The sequence below is a fragment of the Siniperca chuatsi genome, linkage group LG10 (genome assembly GCF_020085105.1).
Source record: "Siniperca chuatsi isolate FFG_IHB_CAS linkage group LG10, ASM2008510v1, whole genome shotgun sequence".
In the NCBI taxonomy this organism is placed as follows: domain Eukaryota; kingdom Metazoa; phylum Chordata; class Actinopteri; order Centrarchiformes; family Sinipercidae; genus Siniperca; species Siniperca chuatsi.
The window spans coordinates 31350539-31365637 of record NC_058051.1 but is presented as its reverse complement, the minus strand read 5'-3'; the positions used below and the strand labels follow the sequence as shown (position 1 = coordinate 31365637).

Here is a 15099-nt window from a genome sequence, read left to right as displayed (position 1 = left end):
TCAATTATTTCAGTTTTGTTTCTGAGAAATTATGTTTTATCCGTTGTTTTGGCAGACAGCTCTAAATACTATAATACCCATGAGCATTGCCACGGAGGAGGGGCCAGTCTGAGGTGTGAATCAGAGCAGTAGAGAATTCAAAATGCTTTGTTGCTACAGTTGGTAACAAAACATGTCTCCATAGTTACTGAATTCAACCAAAGTTGACCCCAAAATTAAACGTGAAGTGATTTAAGTTGCAGATTGTTTTCAGTTTTCTCAGCAGCGTCATCTTTAGCTTCCACACGCCGTTAGCTGAGCGCATGAATATGAAGCTCTGTGATTGGATGATTCTTGCAGAAATGCACCTTGGGAGCCGTAGTTGACTTCTCCCCCGAAATCTGTAATATGTCCACGGGCTTCTCGTAGCTTTGACTTTTATCAAAGAACCAGATATTTTCTAACACAGTTGTTCATCTTTTGTTCTTATGATTCAACAGTTTCATTCAATTTTATTTTATTTATATCGCACCAATTCATAACAGACGGTATCTCACTGCACTTTTCCTACAGAGCAGGTCTAGACCGAACTCTTTATAATATTATTTACAGAGACCCAACAAATCCCAGAGCAAGCACATGAAGCACAGTTCATGTTGATCTAAACTGTAGAGCGCAGTGGCGGGAGGAAGTTTTTTTAATGGACGGCAATACCCCTTTGATCAGAATCTGTTTATTGATTGATTAGCTGATCTCAGTTGAGACAGTAAACAGAGCGGCCGGGCTGCTGTGGACAGCTTTACTGTAATATTAATAATGTTGCATGACTGTAATACTGTAGATTAGACAAACTACCTGTGGAAACAGGAATAATGGCACCAACAGCTGCTCTGTTATTCATATGTAGTCATAAGCTTAAAAATACTATGTGTAGAATCTTAATTATGAATTAAGAAAACATTTTTTCTTCATCAGCCAAATGCTTCTCTTATCTTTTATTCGAAATCATTCACAGTTATCATCATTAGTCCTATAATATCATCCTGAGCCCGAAGACGACGTCACACTCGCTGAACCTGCTGTCTTTCACAAACTAATCAGACTACAGATTTATTCAGAATATTTATAGTTGTTTTCATTCCTCCCTCACGTCACGTCCTTCAGTAATAAACAGATTTTAATTTTCCATTTGTGTTTTTATTCTGCCACATTCAGCCTGACGCCTCCATATATTATATCTATATTAAATATCAGGGTAGCAGTTATCAGGCGTCAGGTGTTTTTAAACTTAAAAAGTTATTTCTACACATCTGACAGTTGAGATGCTGTGTCATGAGTAGTGAGGACGTCTGCTTGGTAAATTAAAGTCCTCCATGCTCACATCTCTCTTTTATCCGTAAGGAGCTGAGACACGAGCCCCGAGTGACAGAAGAGAGGAGCCACGTTAGCTGAATGGAAAGCACCTGTGTGACACAGCGGTACAACAGGTGTGTCTGAAGGACAGGTAGAGAGATGAGGGGGATTTTATCGGTAGGAAAAAACATTCCATAAATCAATAAAAAAAAAACACCTGGAGTTATAACTTCTGTCACCTGAACGTAGATTTATTTACAATATTTTATACAGAGAAATATACAGGTGACGTGTAGTGACATCATGACAGGATAACCACCTGTACAGGTGAATGATGAGGATGTCAGACACTGTAAAACTAGATTACCAGAGAGGTGAGGAGGTCAAAGGTCAGGCCACCAAACAATTAAATAATCTTTATTACGGCAGCTAAAAATTACAAAAATTTAACTGAAAAAAAAAAAAAAAAAATAGACTCAAGACTTAACTAGCTTGTTAAGGTGGATACAGAATCCACAGATGGCTCCGCCCCCTGCTCAGACTGGCCTATGAATGGTTGGTGAAGGTGGGCATGTCAGCACCAGTTCATTACAGTCTGCTTCCTGTTTCCATGAAAACAATCTTGTCCAACAGCCAATCAGCTGTCTCTCTGCTGTCAGTCTGATTTGTTGGAGTTGAAAATCTTGGCCAGCAGTGAGACGTTTGATTGGCTCTTCTGCTGTATGAGGCAGGCCCTGTCCAGGTGCTTCTGGGTAACAGAGTCTTTCTTCTTCTTCTTCTTCATCTGGATCTCCTCCTCTGTCTGACGCTGAGTGAAGTCCCATGTCCTCTCGTCCACCTGACAACGACAAATAAAGCTTTACAACATGTGCAGACAATTATAGTTTTACAACAAACATTACTGTGACTGCACCTGTATCGAAACTGCAGGTAGATTCAGGTGAGTGAGTGTGTAGTTTATGGTTTACCTGTTGTCCGTCTCTCTGTCTCTTCCTTCTCAGGTTGTCCAGGTGAGCACTCTTGTCCACGTTGTTCAGGTAGAAGTTTGTTTCTCTCTTTGCCTGAGACACTTCAGTCCTGAGTCGCTGCTGCAGGACCGTCTGCTCATACGCCAGCCGCTCGCTCAGGTGAGTCCACTGGAACCTGTGCAGGTACTACAGAGACAGACAGGTAGAGAGACAGACAGGTGAGTCCACTGGAACCTGTGCAGGTACTACAGAGACAGACAGGTAGAGAGACAGACAGGTGAGTCCACTGGACCCTGTGCAGGTACTACAGAGACAGACAGGTAGAGAGACAGACAGGTGAGTCCACTGGAACCTGTGCAGGTACTACAGAGACAGACAGGTAGAGAGACAGACAGGTGAGTCCACTGGAACCTGTGCAGGTACTACAGAGACAGACAGGTAGAGAGAGACAGGTGAGTCCACTGGACCCTGTGCAGGTACTACAGAGACAGACAGGTGAGTCCACTGGAACCTGTGCAGGTACTACAGAGACAGACAGGTAGAGAGACAGACAGGTGAGTCCACTGGACCCTGTGCAGGTACTACAGAGACAGACAGGTAGAGAGACAGACAGGTGAGTCCACTGGACCCTGTGCAGGTACTACAGAGACAGACAGGTAGAGAGACAGACAGGTGAGTCCACTGGAACCTGTGCAGGTACTACAGAGACAGACAGGTAGAGAGACAGACAGGTGAGTCCACTGGACCCTGTGCAGGTACTACAGAGACAGACAGGTAGAGAGACAGACAGGTGAGTCCACTGGAACCTGTGCAGGTACTACAGAGACAGACAGGTAGAGAGACAGACAGGTGAGTCCACTGGACCCTGTGCAGGTACTACAGAGACAGACAGGTAGAGAGACAGACAGGTGAGTCCACTGGACCCTGTGCAGGTATTACAGAGACAGACAGGTAGAGAGACAGACAGGTGAGTCCACTGGACCCTGTGCAGGTACTACAGAGACAGACAGGTAGAGAGACAGACAGGTGAGTCCACTGGACCCTGTGCAGGTACTACAGAGACAGACAGGTAGAGAGACAGACAGGTGAGTCCACTGGAACCTGTGCAGGTACTACAGAGACAGACAGGTAGAGAGACAGACAGGTGAGTCCACTGGAACCTGTGCAGGTACTACAGAGACAGACAGGTAGAGAGACAGACAGGTGAGTCCACTGGAACCTGTGCAGGTACTACAGAGACAGACAGGTAGAGAGACAGACAGGTGAGTCCACTGGAACCTGTGCAGGTACTACAGAGACAGACAGGTATGTATCTTGTGCTGCTTTCTGATGCTGTTTCCTGTGACGCACATTTTCTCCTCCTGGATTTCCGTGCTGATCTCTTCACTCTCCTAATCTACGGTTACTCTCTCTCTCAGTGAGTCCAGATCCTTCTAGACAGTATATTTAATTATTTGAATCGAGTTTAGCGTTTTGGGGGTAGCTTTGCTGCTGCCTGTTCGTTAGCTCCGACTCTAGCCTAGCCTACTAGCTTAACCTATTCACACTCAAATGCAACCCTGCCAACTGGGTTACGATGGTTTGTGATGACTGTTCCGCTGTTACAGAAAAGGTGTCTCTCTAGCAGAGACGTGTCCGTGAGTTACAGGATCTTATTTCAGCTAGCGTTACTTTAGATGTCATGGGCACTCAAGATAGCGGCAGCCACAGGCCTGATAGCAAGTCTGCTAGTGAGAGCGTTAGCCTAGCCTCATCTGCAGTCGAGGCGGAGTTTATCCCTGTTGAGTGGCGTGGGAAGGGCATGTGGCCCGCCTTGCAGTCACCCTGCAGTTCACTGCTGTTCTGCCCAGTCCAGTTCCTTACTGTACAGATCCATCAGTATACTTCTGTTTATAGTAACGCCATCTGTACGTAATGTCCACAGCACCACTTGTAAAATATTTTCATTATACTGCTCTCTCCTGCAGTTACGCTCACACACAGCCTGACACAAGTGCTGGCAGTCTGGGTCATCCTGCTGTGCTCTCCAGATCCGGTCATCCAAGATGGGCAGATCCTTTCCTCCCTCCCCTTTGACGGACAGCAGAGTGGCACAAGCAGGTGTTAAGTGGCTGGTAGTGGTGGTGGAATTGTGAGGGGCTCTGGATAAGGCATCTGGAATGGTGTTATACTTTCCTTTCCTATATTCCACAGTGAAAATGAATTCCTGTAGTTGGAGGGCACACCAGGTGAGGCGTGCACTGGGTCTCTGGATTTTAAAGACCCATGGCAGCGCTGAGTGGTCAGGGACTATAGTGAAGAACTTCCCGTTCAAGTAATATCTCTACCTTTCCAAGGCCCACACCACAGCTAAACACTGCCTTGTGCAACAGCTCTACATCCAGGCTCTCTTCCCTGCCTGCTGATGTGACACAGCGTGCATCATAGGATTGCTGCTCGTGGATGGCGCAGATGAAGGTGGAGGGTGGCAAGTAGGCTTGGGATTTGTTTTGTTTGGACAATTGTGTGGTGAATGGGATCCTTTTAGGGCTGCCCACGACTAAAGATTTTCCTATGATGTCATGTGTGAATGTGATGTCATGTGTGAATGTGATGTCAGTCTGTTGCTGTGATGTTATGTGTGACAGTGATGTCATGTGTTGCTGCGATGTCATGTGTTGCTGTGATGTTATGTGTTGCTGCGATGTCGTGTGAATGTGATGTCAGTAATGTCATGTGTTGCTGCGATGTCGTGTGAATGTGATGTCAGTAATGTCATGTGTTGCTGTGATGTCATGTGTTGCTGTGATGTCATGTGTGAATGTGATGTCATGTGTGAATGTGATGTCAGTCTGTTCCTGTGATGTCAGCTGTTACCGGGCAGACTGTACCTTGATGGACCAGAGGTCAGAGGAGAAGCGTTGGCGTTTCCTGGTTCCCATCGCTGTGTTGTGGAGAGACGCTGCCACTCTCTTTGCCACTCGTTTATCTCTGAACTCCACCCATCCTTCAGTAAAATCACACCTCCTCAACCCAGACTTCCTCTTCCTCCTTGTCACCTGACCATCTGAGGGATGAATACAGCAGTGATCAGAAAACAAACAGGCGATAAAAACTGTGTCTGTCTCCTCCTCACCTGACCGTCTGAGGACAGAGGAGATGAGGAGTGAAGGAGGTACATAGAGGTAAATAGCAGAGATGTTAAAAAGTAAAACAATGATATAAAAAAAACTACAAATCCCAGGGTGCATTTCACTGAACCATTCACACTTCTGACTGTCTTCTTTCTTAAGATCATGGGCATTGTAGTATAGTATAGTATTGTAGACAGAAAGTGTAAATAATTCAAACTGGTGGTCAAAACATGAACCTGTATGACAGTTACATTATCCAGGATAGTCCTGATTTTGTTCAAAAACATTCAGGAGATCATATTAATCAGTGAGTCATGTTTATTTCAGTAAATTCTGTTTCATAAAGGAGGTTTCAATCAGTCTGACCTTGGTTACTATGGAAACTGATCCTCCAGACTCACCTGGTCCTGGGCCCTGTTCTTCAAATGCAGTTTAAGTAATCCAGTCTAACATGCTGTTATCAGCCTATAATAATTCTGTTTATTCTCATCCAGCTAATTAGGTTCTTTAAAAGCAGTTTGAGGGTTGATTTGTTAATCCTGGATAAAGTTATCTTGAATAACAGTGCACTCTTATATGTTGAAATAAAGGCAAAATGAGCAGAGAGTTGAAACCATGATCAGCGTTAATATTATTGTCTGAATGCTGATCATGTGATTGCAGGTACATGAGATAGGTGTGTTGGAAACCCTCCCAGCATGCACTGGGGCAACAGATTCATGAACATAAGTCTCCTTTTATGTTCCTGAATTGTTACTAGTGGTATTTTGTTCTACATTGAGCTCCAAAATGTTTCCACACTTGATCTGTTAAAGTTTAGATATTAATATTAATATGGTCAGACTACGGGTGATGTTCGTGCATGATTGGTGAGGTTCTCCCTGACGGATGTGCAATAGACTTTTAAGCTATAATAATAAACCCACTTTGAAAATTAAACTTTAGTAAATCCTCTTAAAAAGCAGCTTTAATTGCAAAAACAATTTTCAGTTCTGCAAGTTTAGGTAACTTTTCATCATAAACTAAATTGTGATAATTACACCAACAGGATTTCTCAATAAGCTGCATGTTCTCATCCGACATCATAATTATATCACCACTCTTTCATTATAAAACAAAGAAAGGAGCCATTTATATATCTGAAAATTACTTCCTGTTTGTGGTTTACAGTAAAACGTCTTTGTCATGATCCATTAAGGACTTGTTGCTATGACAACAGTTCTAGGTGAATTTTAAACAGCTTTGAAGAACCAAAAAATTCAGACTCACGTCAAATCATCAACATTGCGATCTGGATAACTGTTTATCCACATATGAAGAACGAAAACGAAAGTTTAATCCAAAGTTCCTCCCTGAAGGTTACTCTCTACTGCTGAACTATTTAACATCAGTCTGTTTAAGGTCATTTAAACTAGAGCTGCACTTACTGTGTCATTAAGATCTGAGCTCAGATCAGTAGTAGGAGTATTCAGTCAATAGGGGTTTTAGCCAACTATAGACCTACTGTATATCTAACCTTCCCTTTCTCTCTAAGATCCTTGAGAAAGCAGTCACCAATCAGTTGTGTGACTTTCTACATAATATTTATTTGAGGATTTTCAGTCAGGATTTAGAGTGCATCATAGCACAGAGACAGCACTGATGAAAATTACAAATTACCTTTTAATTGCATCAGACAATGGACTTGTCTCTGTACTTGTCTTGTTAGATCTTAGTGCTGCGTTCAACACCATTGACCATCACATCCTATTACAGAGACTGGAACATGTAATTGGCATTAAAGGAACCGGACTAAGCTTTGTTTAAATCCTATCTATCAGATCGATCTCAGTTTGTACATGTTAACGGTGAGTCCTCCGTGCACGCCAAAGTTAGTCACGGAGTTCTTCAAGGTTCTGTGCTTGGACTGATTCTATTCACCTTATATATGCTTCCTCTAGGCAATATTATTAGGAAACACTCCATAAACTTTCATTGTTATGCGTATGATACCCAATTATATCTATCGATCAAGCCAGATCAAACTAACCAGTTAGCTAAACTTCAGCATGCCTTAAGGACATAAAAACCTGGATGACCTGCAATTTTCCAATTTTAAACTCAGACAAAACTGAAGTTACTGTACTTGGCCCCAAACACCTCCGAGACACATTATCTAAAGATATAGTTGCTCTAGATGGCATTGCCCTGGCCTCCAGCAGCACCGTAAGGAACCTCTGAGTTATCTTTGATCAGGATTTATCCTTTAACTCCCACATGAAACAAACTTCAAGGACTGCCTTCTTTCACCTATGTGACATTGCAAAAAGACTAGTCCATTATAAGTCCTTTAAGACTCTACAGTTGATCCAGAATGCTGCGGCACGTGTACTAACAAGAACTAGGAAAAGAGATCATATTTATATCATATCATATCAATATTAGCTTCTCTGTAGTGGCTCGCTGTAAAATCCAGAATAGAATTTAAAATCCTTCTCCTCACCTACAAAGCTCTTAATGGTCAGGCACCATCATATCTTAAAGATCTCATAATACCTTATTACCCGACTAGAGCACTGCGCTCCCAGGATGCAGGGTTACTTGTGGTTCCTAGAGTCTCCAAAAGTAGACTGGGAGCCAGAGCCTTCAGTTATCAAGCTCCTCTCCTGTGGAACCAGGTCCCAGTTTGGGTTCGGGAGGCAGACGTCATCTCCACATTTAAGAGTAGGCTTAAGACTTTCCTCTTAAAATAAAGCTTACAGTTAGGGCTGGCTTGGGTGAGTCCTGAACCCATCCCTTACTTATGCTGCTATAGGCCTAGACTGCCGGGAGACTTCCCATGATGCACCTCTCTCCTCCTCTCCATCTGTATGCATTTCTATCCCATTACTGCATGTTACTAACTCGACATCTTCTCTCTCCCGTAGTTCTGTGCTTTCTCGTTTCTCTCCTCTCTCCTTCTGTCATTTTCAGCAGGTATTTCTGCCTCCAGAGCTGCAGAGTCTGGATCTGTGGTTGTGGGCCACCTGCTGCCCCCGTGTTCCTGCTCGACAACTGCTACTACAAATACTACATTAGTCTTATTACAATTATTATCATTTTCATTCCTGTCATTATTATTACTATTATTATTTTATTAATATTACCACTACTATTTTTTTTTATCTCAATGTGGAACTTGCATTGTTCAACTGTATGCCCAGCATATTTGGCGACCCATTTTAGCACTTTGCAGAGAAACACAGAGATAGACATTATGTGGTATTAGGCCTACATTTGAAGAAGCGGACAGTGGATATTTTACACACACGGACCAGGTAAAGCAACAGTGAACACACGAGACAACTGAAGGGAAAAGCAAGGTGAGCAGATTAAAGTAGTTTGTGAGCAAACACTAAAATAAGGTGGAGAATTAAGTAGAATTAAAATGGTGAAATCAGAAATAACCTATTAGAAATAGGGTAATGTATTCTTTCAAATAATAAGGCTCTGTTGGAATGCTACTACTCCAGTAACCCTAGTCAGAGGGGTTACATGCACAGGATGTGGGATGAATGGTTACTTTGAAACCCATAATCAAGGCTTACAGCGAAGCAACTAGTAGCTCAGTGATCCAACATCCACAAGCGGCAACTGCTATCACAACTTGAGATTGACGAGATACAACACAAATGCTACGGCAAGGGGGAGCCAGGACAACAGGTCAGAGGGGAGCAACCAGCAGCTCCCCAACCAGAGATTGGGTACGAAGCCCCAAGAGACATCACGCTGAACGAGGCAGCGACTGACCTGAAAGATAAGATCATGGCGAGGATGAATACAAGGCAACCCCCGACGTCTCCTAGAAGATGTGAATGCAGCATTGAGAGCGATCCCTACCACAACCATCACTGAAACCAATAAGCTGATATACGCCTCAGCAGCAGTGATCCTAGAGATGCTTGGCTACAAGAGCAACCACGGGAGCCATGAGAGACAGCACCCACCATGGAAACGAAGGTTGGAGGCAAAAATCAAGGAGGCCCGGACAGAAGTGAGCCAACTAACAGAGGCTGAGAGAGGTGCAATGAGAAAGCAAGTACCCAAGAAGTACAACCAGATGCCCATTCCTGAAGCACTCGAAACTGCCAAACAAAGGCTCCAAGCCTTGGCCAGCCGCCTAAAGAGATACACGAGAGATAATGAAGCAGTACTGGACTAGTATATGGGAAAGGGAGGCATCACACAACAGCGATGCACAGTGGCTGGCCGCCCTGAGAAAGGACCACAGCAACCTCCCTGAACAGAATCCAGTCACCATCACAGCGGCAGACATCCAAGAAAGAGTCTCAGGTATGAAGAACTGGACAGCACCGGGCCCTGACAGGATCCACACCTACTGGCTAAAGAAGCTCACTGCACTCCATGAGCGCCTAGCAGCACAAATGAACCAGCTGCTAAGAAATGGGACGCACCCTGAATGGCTTACCGAAGGGCGCACAATCCTGATCCTGAAGGATCCTGCAAAGGGAACAGTCCCATCCAACTATCGGCCAATAACCTGTCTCTCCACAACATGGAAGCTCATGTCAGGCATCATCGCGGCTAAGATAAGTGGACACATGGATCAATACATGAGCAAAGCACAGAAGGGCATTGGCAGAGGAACCAGAGGAGCCAAACATCAACTCCTGGTTGACAGAACAGTCACCCAAGACTGCAGAGCCCGACACACCAACCTGTGCACTGCCTGGATTGATTACAAGAAAGCATATGACTCAATGCCACACACATGGATCACTGAATGCTTGGAGATGTACAACATCAACAGGACTCTAAGAGACTTCATTGCAAACTCGATGAGGCTGTGGAAAACCACCCTTGAGGCCAATGGCAAGCCACTTGCACAAGTATCCATCAAATGTGGCATATACCAAGGTGATGCTCTGTCCCCACTGCTGTTCTGCATAGGTCTGAACCCCCTCAGCCAAATAATCAACAAGACTGGCTATGGATACCGACTCAGGAACGGGGCCACCATCAGTCACCTCCTCTACATGGATGACATCAAGCTATACACTAAGAGCGAGCGGGACATCGACTCACTGATCCACACCACCAGGATCTACAGCTCTGACATTGGGATGTTATTCGGTCTTGAGAAGTGCAGTCGAATGGTGACAAAGAGAGGGAAGGTAGTCCACACAGAAGGGGTCTCACTCCCAGAAGGAACAATAGCAGACATTGAGGATGGGTACAAGTACCTTAGAATACCACAGGCAAATTGCAACCTCGAAGAGGTAACAAGGAAAACAGCAACGGCCAAATACCTCCAACGAGTAAGGCAAGTCCTAAGAAGTCAGCTCAATGGCAAGAACAAGGCCCAGGCAATAAACAGCTACGCCCTGCCAGTGATCAGATACCCTGCGGGAATAATAAGGTGGCCAAAGGAAGAGATACAGACCACAGACGTTAAGACGCGAAAGCTCCTCACCATGCATGGAGGGTTCCATCCCAAATCCAGCACCCTGAGACTGTACGCTAGCCGTAAGGAAGGTAGCCGTGGACTAGTGAGTGTGAGAGCCACTATCCAGGATGAAACATCCAAGATCCACAAGTACATCAAAAGATAAGGCCCTAACAGATGACGTCCCCCAACAGGGAATGTCTCAGGCAATGGGGAACAGAGGAAGACGTGCTGGAGGAGGGACCATCATGGGAGGACAAACCGGACTGAAGGACAGCACAGAGGCACTTATCATGGCTGCACAGGAGCTGGCCCTGAGCACCAGAGCGATAGAGGCCCAGATCTACCACACCAGACAAGACCCAAGGTGTAGGCTGTGCAAAGAGGCCCCTGAGACAATCCAGCACATAACTGCAGGGTGTAAGATGGGAAAAGCATACATGGAGCGCCATGGAGTATGGACTGGAAACCCCAAGGTCAAAGTGGGAAACGCCTCCAAAGGTGGTAGAGAATGACCGAGCCAAGATCCTGTGGGACTTCCAGATCCAGACTGACAGAATGGTAATGGCGAACCAGCCTGACATCGTGGTGGTTGACAAACAGCAGAGGAAAGCCGTTGTGGTTGACGTGGCGATACCAAGCGATGGCAACATCAGGAGAAAGGAACATGAGAAACTAGAGAAATACCAAGGGCTCAGAGAAGAGCTGGAGAAGGCCTGGAAGGTGAAGGCAACAGTGGTGCCCGTGGTCATCGGAGCACTCGGGGCAGTGACCCCCAAACTGGAGGAGTGGCTACAGCAGATCCCTGGAAGAACACCAGACATCTCGGTCCAGAAGAGCGCAGTACTGGGAACAGCAAAAATACTGCGCAGAACCCTCAAGAGATATATATATATATATATATATATAGATATATATATATATATATATATATATATATATATATATATATATATATATATATATATATATATATATAACTAACCTCGTCCAGCCAAAGTTACACTCATTCATTCTGTGGGAAACACTGAGATGTGTTATACTGCAATTCATTTTCAGTTGGATTTTATTTGTACAAAAAAGCTCTGTCCAGTAGCATAACCTGGAGCACTTTATTATTTTGAGATTTGTTTGAGTGAGACTGAGAGAAGGACCTGTAACGTGGTGCAGTTTTGAAGTTATTCAATAGTCGGTGTTTTATTATGAACATACAACTGAATGGACCCCAGGAAGAATAACCAATGCATATGCTGGTGCTAATGGGGATCCTAATTTTTTCCATTAAAATGTTTGCGTATGCTGCCAATTATCGATAGTTAGAAAGAAAGAAAATCGGCGAAAATCGGAATCGGCACGTCAGACTTTTAAAAATCGGAAATCGAAAATCGGCCAAGAAAATTGCAATCGGTGCATCTCTAATTAAAGCTAATAAACTTTGACTCATGACTGTAGCCTCACAGTAAGAAACCATTTGTTCTCATTTTAACTGTCACTAAATAAAATTAAAGAAACAGAAATCTGTTATAAATACACAGGAGCAGAAAGTCAACCTGAAGGTATTTAAACTATATTTTCACCGTATGGATGCTGTGATGTCACTGCTACAAACCAACATACACACTGTTTACTTTAATAATTAGAAAATGTGAATTATTTCATTGTCTTGCTATAAAATAAATGACCTGGCTGTTTGTCCTGTTGGGAACTTCAGTTTTATTTAAATGTCATGTTGCATCTTGTACATTCATTTTCAGCACATACTATACATATAAAGTTTTTTGTATATTATTCACACTTGACTTGAACCTACGATGTTATGATTACAATCAGAACAGCAACAATGTCTTAGATCTGAGTTTCAGCGATGAAATAAACCAGACTGATCCTGGTTCAGTTTGTAGGTTAAGAGCTTCCTTTCCGAGCCTCCTTTATGAAACAGCCCTCAGGATGTGTGTATGTACTATAGTAGTATTTGTGTGTGTGTGTGTGTATATATATACTATATATGTACTGCATATGTATATACTGTATGTGTGTATTGTGTATTTGTATATAAACTACCTTCAGGCTGTAGGAAGATGCGTCCAATCTCTCCAAACACTGACAGCAGGTTTCTCAGGTGTTTGGGGCGGAACCTCGGAGGAATGTGACCCAGGTAGACGATACCTGGAACACACTTCCTGTCTGGGCAGGAAGTTACTCCAACACCTTTCTGTTTGGTCTTCTTCTTCTTTATCCTGGCAGCACCTTTATCACCATCACCTCCATCTTTGTCTTTGTTTTTCTGCTCTTCATCACCATCTGAATCTTCATCTTCATAATTATCATCAGCTCGTCTCTCTCCCTCATCCTCTTCTTCACCCTGCTCTTCATCCTCCTCTCTCTGAAATGTAGTCTTCCTCTCCTCCTCTTCCTCTCTTCTCTGCATCTCTCTGCAGAGTGATCACTACAAACAACAGAAGCAGCAGAAACAGTAGAAACACATGAAGACAGATTCACTCTGAAGTTTCCATCATTGTTGATGACAGACTGACAAAAGTATGTGGACAGTAGGTGTTTCAGGTTCTGAGAACTAAACAAAAATCAAACAAAAACCACAGAATCATCAGATTAGAGATCAAACTATCATTTAAATCCAGAGCAGTGACAGTCTGAACTGAGTTAATAACGTGTACATGAATGTGTGACAGACGTCAGTGCTGCTGTAACACATCTGTCAGTTCACTGAAACGAACTGATGTCAGATTAGAGTTTATTCTACAGACGACGGGACGAACTGAACATCTCAGTCTGTGAACAAACGGGTTACAGGTTCAATATTTTGTACCACAAACTACCAAACAAAACTTAAAGATCGCCTGCAGACATGTTTTAAGACATATAAACATATGAATAATTTGCGTATGATGTGGTTTTAATTGTTAAAAATTCTTACATCTCCTCCTTCTCCGTCATGTAAAGTAAAGAATCCCAATCTGTAAATCTTGTTTCTTTGATTGACACAAGTCTTCAACTTCACTATAAATCCAGACCGCATACCAATTCTTTAAAGTAATTAAATACTAATCACCATAGTATACTGTTTTAGCAGTTAGTACACAAAACACACTTTGCTGTTTTAAACTAACAGGAAATGATACAACACGTGCGACATCAGATGTGGATCAGACTTTGTTTGCCCGCATCACTGGCTCCCTGTGGCTGTTTCAGGAGTTCAGGAATCTGGTGCTGGTCTACAGGGCAGCCCGACCCGACCCGACCCCGACCCGACCCCGACCCCCCCCCGACCCGACCCGACCCCCGCCTCCAGACGTTCAGCTGCTCCTCTGTATGAATTAATTTCAAATTAAATCTCACCTTCAGTTCGACTTTAAAATCTTCTTCAACGCTTTGATTAAAACACAGCCGCTGTTCGCTCTCACGTGTGGAAACTCTGTCGCGTATAAATGACGAAACGGAGCGTCATTATAACAAAATCAGCTGATATACAACTTCCGGTCATGCCTTCAAAATAGGATTTTGGCAGCTTTTGGTTTTATGGTAACACTATTGACAATTTATTTATTAATAATTCATAAGACGTATTTGGGGTGAGTCACAAGTAACATAAGGACAAAGTTGTGAGAGCGTTATTAGTTATTATTAGAGTTTAGTTGTGTTAAATTTATCAGCAGATGTTGATTTACAGAATAATTTATCTGAAAAAAACGGCTCAATTTAAACACAAATAAATATTAATTCATTATTAATTTATTATTCAGGACCTCTTCATTGTTTCTGACAGTGAAGCGACAGAACTGCAGAGAAACAGAAAACATTATTATTATATTTAACAAAACCTCTTCTATTAGGAATTGCATTTCTTTCACAGGTAAATTTCACTGAACCATTGAAATTTGAGGGGATGAGTGACTTGGGGTAGTTTATATTGTACACTAAATAAAACTAAAAACAAAATGAATCCAGTATTTTAGATTTAATATATTTTAATTTGGTTACATTGAGACTGTTAAACTAATAATAAAAGAGTTGTTTTTGGCAGTGGGGAGATATATGTGATAAAGAGGGATGTAGGGAAATAAAAGTGACTGAAACATTAATTAAACAATGAATTAAATAAATTAAATATGACAAATCCAAATAATTACAACATTGTAGAGACTTGGAGTTGGAGATAGGTCTTTGAGTTGTTACAGTTGTCTGAAACTAAAAACAACTAAAACTCTTAGAGGAAACTCAGAACGCGAACATCTTTTACTTT

At 42.9% G+C, this 15099-nt stretch overlaps 1 protein-coding gene across 1 annotated transcript; it reads right to left on the bottom strand.

The window, feature by feature from the left end:
- Window positions 1-1562: 1562 nt before the first annotated feature.
- abt1 (activator of basal transcription 1) lies at window positions 1563-14332 on the bottom strand. Its single transcript, XM_044211469.1, has 5 exons — window positions 14196-14332; window positions 12900-13284; window positions 5171-5346; window positions 2301-2486; window positions 1563-2170 (listed from the first exon to the last, which is right to left on the bottom strand). The coding sequence occupies exons 2-5, from the start codon at window positions 13264-13266 to the stop codon at window positions 1988-1990; spliced, it is 912 nt and encodes a 303-aa protein (XP_044067404.1). The 5' UTR covers window positions 13267-13284; window positions 14196-14332; the 3' UTR covers window positions 1563-1987.
- Window positions 14333-15099: the final 767 nt, after the last annotated feature.

Bases quoted from the DNA above. Each gene is read 5' to 3' on its own strand.
- abt1 (XM_044211469.1), bottom strand. From the start codon at position 13,266: ATGCAGAGAAGAGAGGAAGAGGAGGAGAGGAAGACTACATTTCAGAGA. The intron at 5,347-12,899 runs GTAGTTTATATA...TTCATCCCTCAG, and splicing joins CATCTTCCTACAGCCTGAAG to ATGGTCAGGTGACAAGGAGG. The intron at 2,487-5,170 runs GTACAGTCTGCC...CTGTCTCTGTAG, and splicing joins CTGACCTCTGGTCCATCAAG to TACCTGCACAGGTTCCAGTG.